This window comes from Arvicanthis niloticus, chromosome 11 (genome assembly GCF_011762505.2).
Source record: "Arvicanthis niloticus isolate mArvNil1 chromosome 11, mArvNil1.pat.X, whole genome shotgun sequence".
In the NCBI taxonomy this organism is placed as follows: domain Eukaryota; kingdom Metazoa; phylum Chordata; class Mammalia; order Rodentia; family Muridae; genus Arvicanthis; species Arvicanthis niloticus.
The window spans coordinates 79,161,897-79,177,415 of NC_047668.1; the positions used below are offsets into that span (position 1 = coordinate 79,161,897).

General features: G+C 48.6%; 1 protein-coding gene across 1 annotated transcript in view; it reads right to left on the reverse strand.

Annotated features, from left to right (window-relative positions):
- Positions 1 to 15,519, reverse strand: part of Ttc7a (tetratricopeptide repeat domain 7A) — a 102,491-nt gene that overhangs the window by 68,479 nt on the left and 18,493 nt on the right. The window contains 2 exon segments of the mRNA XM_076942469.1: positions 7,869 to 7,984; positions 9,492 to 9,622. Of these exon segments, the coding sequence (XP_076798584.1) occupies positions 7,869 to 7,984; positions 9,492 to 9,622 (247 nt within the window).

Here is a 15,519-nt window from a genome sequence, read left to right on the forward strand (position 1 = left end):
ATAAATGCAAGTTCTATGCCCTACCCCTCAACAAAATTCAGGAGCCATTACCAAAGAGGAGACAGAAAGATTTGTAAGAGCCAGAGGCCAGGGAGGACCAGACTGAAGCAGTATTTTCTATATATGACAGGACTTCAGGGCTTCTGTATTCATGACCTTATAGCAGCTGTGGTCACATGGACAAGATGAACCTGCCCACACTCTAGCATGGATGGGGGAGAAGCCCATGAGCCTCCACCCCAGCTGAGGAGTTATTGACAGGTGATGGTTTCTGGAGAAGGGAGAGTCAGTTTTCTCTAAGGGTGTGGCTACAGGTTTGACCAGTGGATGCCAGTAGATGGTCCCACACCCAGCATATACTCAATACAAACTAAATGTAGTAGATTGTAAGAGAAAGAAAAAAAGGGCGTGTGAGGTGGGAGCAGGTTAGGGAGGAGGGTGGACGTTCGGTCCACAGGCTGAGGCAGGCTGGTCCCTGGGGTTGCCTAGGGCTCTGTGGCTCCGAGGAGATATGCCACTCCTAGGCTGTGGGTGATTTTCCACTCTGTGGGAGACCTGGCAGCCTCTTCCCTGGCAGCCTAGGCCAGGCTGCTACCAGAAGGCTGGAGCCAAGAGTGCCTAATGGCTCTTCTTCCCCAGCCACAGGAGGGACTGTCCTCTCTGTCACTGCCAAAGAGGTTTCACATCTCAAGACCGGTAGACAGGCTGCTCCTGGATGTTGAGAAAGGATGCTGAAGTCCAGGCATTGGCCACTCCCAGGACACATAGAAGGACTGAGTGCTGCATTCAAACACAACCCTGCATCCCAAAGGTTTTTGCTTGCTTTTTAAATAATTTTCAGATCTGTAAGAGATTTTGGCATCTGAATAAGCTCCTGGGAATTCTTTTGCACAGTAAATCATCACCCTCAGACACGTTTTGAGTAAATCCCAATTTCTATTGACTGCTTTTAAGGAAACAATCCATATAAGAGGTTCCAGGCCAGGGCCACACAGGAGATTTGGGATCCTGGTCTGGGTTGCCTGGCTCTCCTGTGCTGAGATTGTCCCCTACCTCAGCTTGCCCCTATGAGAAATGTCTAGGTGGGGGTTCTCAAACAGCCCAGATGGTCACAGCCTGAGCAAGCCTAACGCAACCTGCAGCCGCCTGTGCCGGGGGTTTTCCCTGTCCTTTCTGGCTGCCCTCTGAGAAACCAGCTTGAAAGATCTCTTTGTTCTGGTCTCTCCTGCTGACCTTTGTGAGCCAAGCTGCCTACTTTTAACAGTATCCAAACAAAGCCTCAAACAAACCCTGGCCCAGAAACAGGATGCATGGGGAGAAGCCAGGAAGCTGGTTATTCCAACTAAAGTCAAGTCCAACTGGCCCAGAGGTGGGGTAGTGGGGTGTTAGCAGCTCAGCGAAGAGGAAGAGGTGGGACACAGTAGGACAGCAATCCTCCAGCGACACAGTAGAACAGCAATCCTCCAGCAACACAGCACGTTTTCCAGAGCCCTTGACAGTTTTCAGCCTTCAAAATTTCCCACAAGGCTCCATCACTCCACTGCAAGCAGAACTCAGGATGTGCTCAATGCCCTTAGAAATTACTATTGTGAGCTGGTGGTAGTGGCTCATGCCTCTAATCCCCCACACTCTGGAGGCAGAGACAAGCAGATCCTTGAGTTCAAGGCCAGCCTGGTCTGCAGAGTGAGTTTTGGGACAGCCAGGGCTACAGAGACCCTGTCTCTTATTTATTTATTTATTTTATTTTATTTTATTTTATTTTATTTTATTTTATTTTATTTACCATTGTGGGATAGGCTGCAGCTCAGTGGTAGAGCACTTGCCACGCATATAGGCGGACCTGTAATCCCTCCCAACACCAGCAAATATAATATAACTAACTAAATAAAATACTCCCACCCAATCCCTTCTGATAGAAAAATAAAGCCTGGAAGATGCCTGTTTTTCTGGGCATCGCCTGCCCCAGGCCAATAGGCTGACACTCAGCCTTTCAACTCTGAGACCCTTGAGAAACACAACCTGTCTTCTCACTGTACATTCACACTTCCCTCTACTGGCCAACTGAGCTCCTGCCACTCAGTTCACCATGTCATTACAAAGTGTCTTCTGCACAGTCAGCACTGCTTGCAACTGGCAGTCATTGTGGAGCAAATGAAGAGAGGCAGAGTGAGTAGCTATCTCACCCACAGCTGTGTACAAGGTATCTGCAGCCTGTTAGGAAATTGTGCCTCATTTCCTGGGAACTCATCAAAAACAACGGTGTTTTACACATAGTAGGTGCTTAATGATGAGAGCATGATTCGAAGTAAAATGATATATTAGTAAGACCTTATCATTGAGAGAATACTGGTACACACAACCCTAGTTAGAAGCCCCCATTTGAGGGTCAGCACTGTCCATGAGAGATTTCCGGTCAAATACCCAGGATAGTGTGGCAAAGTGGCAGAGCCCAGCCAGTGGAGGACAAGGTCAAGTGAATCTCAAAAACAAAAAATTTCCACTGTGAAAGTCAAGCTGAGCATGAAAGACAGAGAATGTCAGACGTAGGGTTCACGCAAACAGTGGGCTTTCTTTTCCAACAAGTTGGGGAAGGTTCAGGAAGTGGGCACAAACAACAAATACAGGCTGTGCCCTGAGAGAAGACTTCCTGGCCCCCCAGAGCCAACACAGAAAGCTGGGAGACAGCACAAGCTCTGCTGGTGAGCCTTCCAAGTCTCTGAGCCCAGTGAGAACAACCTTGTCCCCCTCCCCCAGGCCTGCGGACACATGCATGCACGTGGCCACTGAAAACAAGACATCACTGCCTACAATCTACAGTGACACTTGGCCTTCAGAGTTTGCTCCTGGCAGACAAGTTAGGGCAACTTGGGGGTAGGGAGTTGATTTATTCATTGATTGATCCATTGGTTGATCCATTGATTACAGGACTAAGGGAGCAACCTAGCCAGGGGCAGCAGTGAGGTGACTCCCTTGTAAAGCACTCTGCTCTCTTTTGTTTGGGGTGCAGTGTAAAGGACATGCTGCCTTAGGAATTAAAGCAAGACCAGCCACCTGGCTCAAACTCACCCCAGCCTGAGCAGCGTGGGTTCTGCTAGCTCTAGGCAGAAGGAAGGGGTACAACAACCCAGAGGAAAAAACAGTTCCTGTGCCTGCAATGGGTGTGGGAACAGAGCTGCTCAGGTTCCTGTTTTTGGCAGGTGCCTGAGGGCTCTCTGTCCTTTCAGGTCAGAGATAGGGCTGCCAGCTTTCCCAGCTCTCGGTTGCCTTGCCCCCTCCCAGTCCTTGGCTGCAACCCCCTGGAGCTGCTCCTTGCAGGCCCAAGCTCCTTCCTGGGGCTCCTCTACAGGCAGGACTCTAGGTCCAGCTGGCTACCAGTGCCCTCCTCCAGCATTCAGTAAAGTGCCCCCTCCCGGAGGCTCAGATATCAAAGAACTGCCTGGGGCCAGAATCCAACTGGAGTCCAGCCCTGCCCTCTAGTGGCTCAGAGGGGGAGTGAAGGCCACAGGCTTTCTGGCCCCCATCCCATTCACAGGATGCTCTTTATGCACAGGCTTTCTAATTGAGCTCCGATAGAAACACTATTACCATAACACAAAAGACAGGATCATCTGGAGGGAATCAGCTGCTAAATTAATAGGGCAAGGCCCTTGGAAAAAGTGAATGTCACTCAGACATAGGAGTAACCCGGCACCAGACTTGGCCAGCATGAAAGGGGTGTAGGCTTCTGGAAGATCAGAATATGAGGGAAGCTGTGGGGATCAAGTAAATGCTACCTCCTGTGCACAGTGGACAAGGCTCAACTGAGCAGAGGACAGCAAAGGCAGAGGCAGGGTAAGTGAGAGCTCTGTGAGACCAGTAGGGGCTACCTGATTTGGCTCCACCCCCAGGATGCAGACAAGACTCCTAAAGAAACTTTGTTTGACACAGAGCAGTACCACCGCTGGCTCCAATCCCACACCCCTCAGCCACCTCTGGAGTCCACCCCATCCAAGGCAGCAGTTCACTCCCTGTCTTACTGGTGCTTCCTGAACCTGTTCACAGGTCCAACCACAGAGCAAGGGTGTACAGAGGGTGCTGGGGCTCTTAGGGAATGAGCTGCTGGGTGGTCTCTGGGCTGTCTCAGGACCAGGCCTGTTTCTCCACTGGTGTGGAAACATCCTGCACACTGGAAAGGCTTTCTCTTACTTTCCCAAAGACTGAACTCAGATGTGCAGGCCATAACCAGTACAGCTACCCCTCTACCCTAGAACGCCTTCACTTTAGGTTAAGACAATGGTTCTCAACTAAAAACTGCCTGCTTCCCAGGTCAGCATCTACCCATGCCTGTGGATGTATTTTTGGTTGTCATTCTTGGTGGGATGCTTCTGGCGTCTAATGGATAAAGGCCAGAGATGCTGATAAAACCTACCATGGCTGAGATAGTGCTAAAAACAAAAACAGTTTTAAAAGAAATTTTGGGATAAGGAGACTAACACATTTGTTTAAGAACAATATTAGAGCCTGTGATTCCCCAAGGAGCATACAACTTTGGCCAAAGGACAATAATATATAATTACTCAGGTCACCAATGCAGACCTACTGTGGGCAGGGTATGCTGGGTTGGGATTACATAATGAACAAAACTTTAGGTGGAGGGATTGGATGGACTCAGGTACATGCCAGCTCCCAAGACTTTGCCACCTAATGGCCTACAACTTCAGACAAATTTCTTTTCTCCTCTTTTCTTTAGTAAAATGACACAGAAGGCAACACCCTCTGCCTGTCATGCAGAGTTACCAGTAGGTACTAGTATAGGAAAGGGTTTGAAAAAATAATCTGTAACCCAGGTGGGCCCAGAGCAACGTAGCTTCTGCTTGAAGGAAGTCTGTAAATTCAGAGGCCATGGCTGGTCTGCATGGGGCTTACAGGAAGCCGACAGAGGTGGAGTAACGGCATGTGTCCTGGGGACTTCTTCTCATGCCCAGGCTGATTACTTGACAAGAAATGATGATTCATTTCCATTCCTCTTTATGAGCCATGGCTAGGGTGGAGCCAGCCTCTTGGTTTCTGGGAATGAACTGTGTGCTTCAGGGGCAAAAGGGATGAAGGGAGGGGAGCCAACCCAGTTACATGGAACAAAAAAGCATTGGAACTGACTTGCCCTTTTAGAGGGAGTGTGGTCAAGTTAACGCCTCTACTCACTGGGGGGTACCCTGTATACACACTCCCATACACATTTTCTTGCTGTAGTATGCAGAAGGCAGTATGGGAGCAAACAGGGAGCTGGGGTACAGTAGGGAGCAGAGAGGACCTACAGCCAGAGCCATCCTCTGAGCATGTGACTGAGTCACAGAGGGATGAAAGGAATCAAGTGAGTGCACTGAAGATCTGTTCACAGGCGCTGAACACCAAACCAGGGCATAGTCCTTTCCACACTCAGGATGCCTTTCCATACCCCAAACCTCAGAGAGGAGTGGGTCTGAACCAATGACTCTACTGCTTCAAGCTCCTGTCCCTCGAGAGTAGAGTAGGGCCACATGACCTTCTTCAGAGGTGTATCTACAAAGTCCATGGTCCAATCCTGATAACCAACTGCTCTCTCCCCTTCCCTCCTGGCTGCCCTTGATGCTTTAACTTCTATACCTGCTTAGTGAGGTAAGGGGAGTGGGGGAGGAGAGGACAGCATGGTGTGTGTGGGAGTTTGGGGGATGTAACAGCAGTGCCTCCCCAGAAAGATTGGGTCCATTCACTCCCTTTCACTGGCCTCACAGTTTCTGGTCGACAAATGGATGACAGGTAGAACCAGACAGTAAAGGAACTCACAGAGCTGCCTTTGACATCAGGAGCCTGGCCACAGCATCAGCCAAGTGTGACTAGGCTCTGGGAAGCCGATGCTGAGCCCCAGGCACTTGGAGGGTTGGGTGGGGCCATAGGAACGGGAGGTGGGCTATGAGCAGTGCAGTCTTCTCAGTAAGAGAGCCAGAGCTGTAGTGGCACACACCTGTAATGCCAGTACTCAGAATGTGCAGATGGAAAGATCAGGAAGGAGTTCAAGACCAACCTCAGCTGCGCAGAGAGTTCAAAAAGGAATGGCAGCTCCAAGTACCAATCAGACAGACCCACATGTGTAGTCTTGGCTCCAGCCAGGACAAGCCACTTTTGCTTTCCATGCCTCCATTTCCCATATGAGAGGTAGAGAGGCAGAGAGGCTAAGCAAGGTCTACCCCAGAGAACTGTGGGAAGACTAAAATATGCAAGGAAAGCACCTAACAAATGCCTGCTGGAAATCCAGCATGTAAGTGAGTGACACCAGTTGTTATAAAGATTATTTACAGCCAGAGAGAGGCTATTCATTCCTCGCCTACAGTTTTCCTGCACAAGGATCCATATATAAAACCCTTGCTTTCATCTGTGTCCTGCTAACTGTCCTGTTGACTCCTAAGCTCTACATAAAGAATAGATGGTAATAAAGCTGGGATCGTGGTACACCCCTTTAATCCTAGCACTCAGAGGCAGCGGCAGGAGAATCTCTTTGAGTTTGAGGCCAGCCTGGTCCACATAGGGAGTTCCAGGATAGCCTGAGCTACAGAGTGAGATAGCCTGAGCTACAGAGTGAGTCTTGAAACTCCTCCACCACCTCAAACAAACAAACAAAAAAAAGATAAATACTGGTTTGCTTTAAGGTCTCCAACCAACCAGATCTGTAGAAAGACAATTTATGAATGAATGAATGAATGAATGAATGAATGTGGCTGTTCTAATGACAGCTTTATTTATAGAAACAAGCCGTTGCCAATCTGCTGTGGAGGTTTACACTGGGCTTCATACGGGGCTGACAGCCTTAAACAAATGATCCCTGACTTTCCCTCAAGGCTCCAAGGCAGAGAACTGCCAGAGGTGGGGTGGGCATGGGAGGGATGTCAGTATCCCAGTCACAGTAAGGCCAGGGCAGTGGCAGACCCAAGCTACAGTCTCTTGGCAGTAAAAAGAGGAACCAGGTTTCTACACACTGTCTCTGAAACTGATGACCAGCAACTGAAGAAGGACCAAAAAAAATAACAACAGATGTGGAGGGGGTGGGCAGCTGGGCTCCTCAGTACCTCTGTGCTCTGGGGCCTCCATAGCTACAGGAGGTCTGGGGAGTCCAGGGCTGTGGACAGCTCTGTCCTGAGCAGGGAGCTGCCTGGGCTTTCTGGGCCTTCAGATCCACGTGCCTGTGTCAAATGGGGACCCCAACACTCTTGGCCTTGTAGATAAGAGACTAAAATAAGAAAAATTAAAGGTGTAGAACTTATATCCAGGCTAGCAGGCTGTCCAACCATGAACTGCAGTAAAAAAAAAATACTAAAAGTGGCTGACAGTGTTCCTGGTTTTGCTGCTCCAACCAGTTGTGACCCCTGCATCCTGGCAGGTGCTCATTTATGGTTTAATACCCACCGTGCTGCAAGGCAGACATGGTTCTGCCTGCTATTTCACAAGTGGAGAAACAGATCTGGAGAGGGGACACGCTACTGGCCACACAAGCTCTGGCAGCAGACTGTTCACCCTCTCCCAAGGGCGCCGGTTTTCATGCAGCATAACATAGGCAAGACTGGTCAAAGCCAGCGATCACTGCCGACCAACCTAATCTTCAGCCTCTCACTGACCCTTTATAGGGAAAACCTGTGGCCCCTGTTCTGGAAAGTCACCAGGAACATTTTGGACTCTCTTGTCTGTGTTTTCCAATGCAAACACATATAGATTTATTTTTGCCCTTCTAAAAAAAAAAAAAAAAACCAACAAAATCCTATTCGAAAGTCCATACTGAACATGCCATCTGACATGGCCTGAGCCAAGTTAGCCTACGCAATCTTCAGGAGAGCACACACACTGGGCTGGCAGTCACCTACCCCTTCTTCAGGTTCTTCACATATGCGCTCTGGAGGGCAGCTTCCAAGAAGTAGGAGAGTTCATAGTCAACCGAGAGAAAGCCTTTCAGGTGTCTTGATGTGCTGTTGTTTGAGGTCTGAGAAGGGAAGAGTAAGGGATAGTGGTCACCTAAGAGTTCAGAAGTCCTGCTTGGACATCAGGTACTCCTGACACTTGACTGGCACGTGGCTTAAAGACTGCACTCCCGACACAGCTGTCTGTCGATGACCCAAATGACCTTTGTGAGGGTCAACTCAACCAACTCTCTAAGCAGTCTCTGCCAGAAAAAGGGTTCTGAGTCCTAATTATAGCTTCTCCTCCTCTTTTCTTGATATCTAACCAAGCTGAGGGGCTCCAGGGCAGTGGCACTCCAAAGGGGGTAATGTGGCCCTCGAAAAACATCTGGTTGTTCCAGTTCGGAACAAACTGTCAGAGGCACAAAACAGTGATGCTGCCACCATCACACAATACTGGGGTGGTCCTCACAGCAAAGAAGATCCCAGACTCAAGTGTCAATAGCACTGAAGTCCAAAGTCCCTTGACTAAGGATACAACTGGCTCAAGGTGGATTGTTCTGGAAGGGCTCACTATGGGAGCAGTTGGTCTCTGACTGCCATTTACACAGCACAAGTTCAGGTGTCTCCTGGACTCCCATGGCTCTCAGCTCTCATCCACCCTTCCTTCAGGTGCCAATTCTAACACTGCTAAAGAACCTTCCAGCTCATATCGACCAGATATCTACAAAGCAGAAGTTCTGTTTGGACACCACAAGGATGTGCACAAGCATTAGAGACTATGCCTGACATTCTTGCCAGTGCTACCCACTGATTGCAAGAACTCAGTGGGATTGGGGGGGGGGGTAGCTTCTAAGCTCAACCTTCTTCATCTGAAAAACAGGAATAATAACAGCATCTATTTTTTATCTGGCAGTGAGAGGGTTAAGTGACAGACTGCAGTGATGTTCTCAGGTCCTCAATACAGGGAGGAGCTGGGATTCCCTCACAAGGCTCAGTGGGCTGATGCCACCACACATACAGTTAGGACAGGTTCACCACGGGAAGGTGGGAACTCTGGGGGCTGAGAACTCAAATCCTGCTGGCTGCCTCTGTGTCCACCTCTGAGAAGCTGGAGAATGAGCACCACAGCTCACTTTCCCTGGACGCACAGCAAAGCTCTCCTGAGGTTCTGGAAAGCAGGGAAGGATGCTGGATTGTAAGAGTCGGCCTGACTCTGCGCTGTCCTCCGAGAGGTCAGTAGTTTATCTCTTTAACCCTCATTTACCACACAGGGCTGCATGTGACACCTCTGTCCCAGGGCTGCTGTCGGGAGTGATAGAGTATAAACAGGGGTGTGATATCTGGCCCTGCAAGCTCAGCTCTCCATGGGGTTCCTGCTCCCTCATAGGTGACATGGACACATTTTACTTATTAATTAAAAGCCTCCTCTTGTGGTAATGATTCCCTAACAAAACCAGTGCACCATCCTAAGTTTTCTAACCAAAGAAGTGGAATGGAGAGGAGGTGCCTTCTTCTAATCTCCAGGAGGACAAAGGATGCGCTCACAGGACAGCTTTTATTTGCATAGCACCCCTATTCCCAGCTCACCTTCTCCAGCTCCTGCAGGAACACCTGAGCCACCCAGGAGGCCCTCTCAAAACAGGCAACCACTTCCTCCTCCCGCTCAGTCAGGCGGATATGGGAGGCGATGGAGCTGGGCAGGCGTTCCAGGGAGAGGCCTGCCGGAGGAAGTACATAGTATGAAGCAGGCCTAACTCCGTGGAGGGGAGGGAAAAGCTGAAGCAACAGTGGTGTTAGCAGGAGCCAGGACCAAGCAATGACCTAAGAAAAGGCACTGGGGGCCCCACATGGTGAGTCCCACAGTACCGTCTCTGCCCATCCTTGCAGTACAAGATTAATCCCGTGTGAGTTACCCCTCTCCTGGGAGTTGTCTGTGTTGACAAACTATCTGCTTGAGGTGTACACCTGCTGCTCTGGCCCCAATATTTCGGCAACAGCATCCCACTTTTCCACTGGTCACCCCTCCACAGCCTTAGCATGAGGACATGGTCACAGGCCACGGGTAGCAACATGGTCCAATGTGAGCCCATAGGAACTGGTCTCATAATTAGTACTCAATTCAGTGGCATTTTTAAGCGGGGGGGTGGGGGGTGGGGGGTGGGGGGTGGGGAAGAGAGGCAGAGGCTAACCTGGAAATGCTAGAGGGAAATCTGCCTTAAAACATGTCTAGGGCTGGAGAATTGGCTCCCCAGTTAAGAGCATTGGTTGCCCTTCCAGAGGCTAAGGTTCTAGTCCAAACACCATGTGGTGGCTCCCAAATTTTTCTAACTCCAGTCCTGGGTGATCCAATGCCCTCTTCTTACCTCAGTGGGCACCAGGTATGCATCTGGTTCATAGACATACATACAGGCAAACCATTCACACACATAAAATAATAAATAAACCTAAAAAAATTTAATGTCAACCAGGCGGTGGTGGCGCACGCCTTTAATCCCAGAACTTGGGAGGCAGAGGCAGGCAGATTTCTGAGTTCGAGGCTACCCTGGTCTACAGAGTGAGTTCCAGGACAGCCAAGGCTACACAGAGAAACCCTGTCTCGAAAAACCAAAAAAAAAAAAAAAAAAAAAAAAAAAAAAAAAAAAAAAAAAAATTAATGTCTAGCTAGACTTAGGGACAAATCCTTAAAATCTTAGCACTCAAGAGGATGAGGCAGGAGGATCATGAGTTTGAGGACTACCCAAGACAAGTAACTAAGATCTTGCTCATCTCAAGAAAAAAAACCCTAAGCCAATCAAACAAAAACAATGTCTACATGGAGTGAATATAAATGATACTACTGAACTGTATCCATTAAAATGATAAAATTTTGTATCATTTTCTTTACTATAGTTAAAATGTATTTAAAATAATAAGCAGATAGTTCCAAGGGGCAAACAAAAGTTAATAAATTAATCTGCAAAAGACAAAGAAGAAAAGCATTTTTGGACACAGAGGTAGAGGAGAGAGAAAGTCCACACAGAATGATGACCAGACATTGACTGAAAAGAGCAGACTCTAAATAATGTTGGAACGCCAGGATGCTGCTTTTTCTGAAGCTCCACCATTTGAAAGGTCCAAGTATGAGCCAGCATCCACCCACCCACCCACATACATGCTGTTTCTTTCTTTATTTTTCTTCCCCCCCCCCCATTTTAAAGAATGGATTAGGAACAGTCCTCTAAGCCTCACCAGCTAGCTGATCCTCCAGCCCTGGTCTCAGGCTGCACCTCTCCAGGGCATGGCCACTATAGCCCACTACCTGTGGTCTCACTTTGCTCTATCTCCAACTGCACACTGCTTCCAAGGGACCTTTCCAAAGTCCCCAGAGGTCTTCCTGCTACAGAGAAGGCCTAAATTCATGGTGCTTCACACTGCACCCTCTGAGACCGATCTGGATCACCTCTCCAGCTTCTTTTTTTACCCCATCTAACTTCATCCATCCTAACTTCCTGCTCCCAGCTGCTGGAGATGCCATCCTAGCTTGTCTGAGCTCTTCTCACCTGGCTTTTGCCATCCTACCAAGTCCCCGAGGCCACCAGTCACCTTCTGATGCCACCTGTTCTAGGAGGTCCTGTGGAACAAATCTCGCCCTGGTTGTACTTCCACACATCACTGTCTCATACTCATTTTCCGCTTGACTCCCCAGTAGGTTGTAGGCTCCCTCTAGCCCCAGCCTAATGGTGTTCAGAGGCCCCCACTAGGCACAGAGTAGGTACCAGACAAGCATAGGCTGTCTGGGTGGAAAAGGCAGACCAGTCACGGCTGTACAAAAGTGCTCTGCAAATACAAGGAAAGGAATTAGCATTATTTTTCTTGGCTAGATATCAACACATACAGATTCGGTGACCTTGCTTTACTTGCCAGGCCAGAGTATGACCATGTCTGAAGGCTGGGAACTTCAGCCTAGGGGGAGGTGGGTGCAGAATGGGAAGGCCATTGCTCAACACAAAGGCCCAGTTACCCAGGTCACTGAGTGTCATCATGGTGCCTGTCAAGTGACTCACTATGAAGAGGAGAAGGCTACTCACTCTGGAGGACCAGGGAGGAGGAAGGAAGAAAGCAAGCAGGCAGCATGCTCCATGACCTCTCTCATAGCTGGCTCAAGCCTCTTTCCCAGGTGTGCTGCTTGTCACCATGCAGAGGGTGGGACCCAGACGACTAGCTGCAGGTGACATGGACGATTCCAAGAGATACAGAGTGACAGTCCTATGGTCCCCAGTGGTCCCCAGAGGTCCCCAGAGTCTCCACTGTGTTATAGTGGGCTCCCCTCTGCACACTTCTGGTCAGGCTGCTGGCCCCAGTCTCCCATGGTCTGGCTCCACAAGGCGAACTGAGGACACAGGCTTGGGGCCTCCACCTTCCCTGTGCTACAACTGTCCCCATTCCCTGCTCCCCGCTCCCTCCCATTTGAACCTTGCCACCATGTGTTTTACAAGAATTGTAAGGCCATTGTTTCTAGTATGCTCAAAGCAAAAACTACCTCTTCCTTGACACTTTCTTTGATGTTTAGTATAGACAGGCAAGTTGATAACAAATTGAGCACGTCTGTAAAAAGGATTTTCTGGACTGGGTAAACTGAGGTAGAAAGACCCACCCCAGATGTGGGCAGTCTGTTCTATAAGCTGTGGTTCTGGAACAGTATTCATTGCTCTGTTTCCTGACTGGGAAGGTACCGTGGCCAGCAATGCCTTTGCTTGCCTTCATTTCTGTACCAATCTTAAGCTGGAATAAACCCTTTTTTCCCTGAGTTGTCTTTAACAGGGATCTGTCTCAGCAAGGAGGAAAGCAACTAATCGTCTCTCCCAAGGTTGAGTTCCCTTTCCTCGGACTCAGCAGAGAATGTGAACTTTGTGTCTGGTTGTCTGGGTGGTGCTGGGATGAAACCCAGACAGGCACATCCTAGGGGGAGCTCTATTAGTGTTCTAAATCTCCCGTGCCCCTGGCCTCCGGTGTCCCTGGTCTCCCGTGCCCTTTGTCTCCTGTGTTCCGTGCCTCCTGTGCCCTGCTCCTCTCAAAGCCTGTTGCTTAGAAAGAACATGGAAAGGAGTACACAGAAATGAGCAAAGTCAGGCATGCTGATGGTGGTGCCTGGCAGGGACAGTCTCCTCCCTCCAATTCAAAACAAAACAAAACAACAACAAACCGCTTCTTGAAGAACTCACTAACAAACCATAGCAGATTCCTGAGGCCTTCTCCTCTATAGCCAGGCCTGTTTGCTAAACTCCAGACCCTTGTCTCAAAAGATGTAGAAGGCCTCTGAGGATAAGATCCAAGACTCTGACATGCACACGCATCTGCAGAAACACATGTGTGCAGCCACACAATACATACATGCACGCAAACATAGGCACACAAGGATACACACAAACGTAGATTAATTTCTTAGAAGTTATAAGGCTGGAAAGATGGTTCGGACATTAAGAGCACTGGCTGTTCTTCCAGAGGACCCAGGTTCAATCCCAGCTCTCACACAGCATCGAACACCTGTAATTCCTGGGACTGGAGTTACAGGTCTGTGAGCCAGCATGTGGGTTCTGGAATGTGGATGCGATCCTCTGGAGGAGCAATTTGTGCTCTCTGCCACTGAGTCACTCCTCTCCAGAGCCTGGAAGATAACTTCCAATAAGCTTAGGTCAGTAAGATTCCCAAAGCCAGAAATCCCAGGGACTAACTGCTAAGAAGACCCACTTCCAGCCGGGCAGTGGTGGCGCACGCCTTTAATCCCAGCACTCGGGAGGCAGAGGCAGGTGGATTTCTGAGTTCAAGGCCAGCCTGGTCTACAGAGTGAGTTCCAGGACAGCCAGGGCTACACAGAGAAACCCTGTCTTGAAAAACCAAAAAAAAAAAAAAAAAAAAAAAAAAAAAAAAGAAGAAGACCCACTTCCTGCCCATGATGTTTGGAGACCTATACCAATCCTGAGAGTTCTCCCCTTTTCCTGTGAGTCCGTCTGCACAAGTGGCCAAACAACAGCACAGCACCAGGTCCAGGCAGAGGACTGCAGTTCTGAAGCCCACCTAAAAGGTTCCTGGCAGCTGTGGACCAACTCTGTGCTCTGGGCAGGAAGCCAATAACTCCCAGGAAGTGCCAGGCACTGCTTCCTGTGTCACACTAGCAAATGGGAACTTTCTGTGAAAACACACAAAACCACAAGGAAAGGCCCCTTTGAAAGCAACTCTGAGCCGGGTGGTGGTAGCACACGCCTTTAATCCCAGCACTTGGGACGCAGAGGCAGGCGGATTTCTGAGTTCGAGGCCAGCCTGGTCTACAGAGTGAGTTCCAGGTCAGCCAAGGCTATACAGAGAAACCCTGTCTCGAAGAAACCAAAAAAAAAAAAAGAAAGAAAGAAAGCAACTCTGTGTTTTTCAGATCCTGCCCCGGGCTCAGCAAGTGGTCCCGACTCCTTCAGTACATTGACACATCAACCAACAAGGCCTGCCCTTGAAGCTGTGGGCCCTAGTACACAAGTGGAGACAGGAGGCTTCCTTGATAAAAAAAAAAATTCCCTTTCCCAAAAGGTAGCAGTCTACACCCACCCACCCTCCCTCCAATGAAAGAGTAACCACAGCACCTACAGAAGACATTGAATCTTGTGTTTACCAAGCACGGGCACCCTGCGTGCACGGCAGGAGAAAGGAGGAAAGAAACACAGTTTATTCTTTAACCTAAAGGTGGTCACAGGTCACACTCAAAAGTGGGCAGCTGTGGGAACAGGAGAGGACAGAGAACAGAACAGCGCAGCTAGTTAGCCGCAGCACCACAAGCTCCAGGATCACACTGGTCAGCGCCACGTACGGTCACAAGAACTGAACTGAGGAGGTTTCTATATCCAGAATCACAGCACTACTGCCTCTAACGGCCCTAAGGGGGACATGCCCAAGTATCCACGGACAGAGGACTGTACATCATTAACAGCCAGACAAAAAGATAAATACTATGCAATTCTAATTAAGTAAATTCAATTTCAGAGAGAGAAAAAAATAGGACAGTCACCAGGGGTAAGGGATGCAAAGAGGAAGTATAGTTTAATGAACAGTTTCCATTTTATAAGAAAGAGGTCTAGAGATTGATTGCACAGCACTGTCTAACCAATGCTGAAATGCATGCTTTATTTTTTCATTGTTTGTTTCTTTGAGCCAGAGTCTCTATATTCCAAACTCCATCTTCCTATACAGCTGAGGATGGCCTAAGCCCCTGATCCTCTTTGGGTGCCTCTACCACCCGAATGCTGGAATTACAAAAGGGTACCACCATGCTTGGCTCTTGGGATATATTATTATATATTAATTATATATATTAATTAATTGTATTATATATTAATTATATATAATATATTAATATATATATTAATATTACAAGCAAGGCTTTATTAGTATTTCCTCCCCCCTTTTTGTTTGGAAAAACAAAGACTTCAGTCTCTGAACATTTTGAGATCTATCTATCTATCTATCTACCTACCTACCTACCTACCTACCTATGATATTGGAAATTAAATCCATGGTCTTGCTATGCATAACTTTATCGCTAAATATATAAATTACTGTGTGTGTGTGTGTGTGTGTGTGTGTGTGTGTGTGT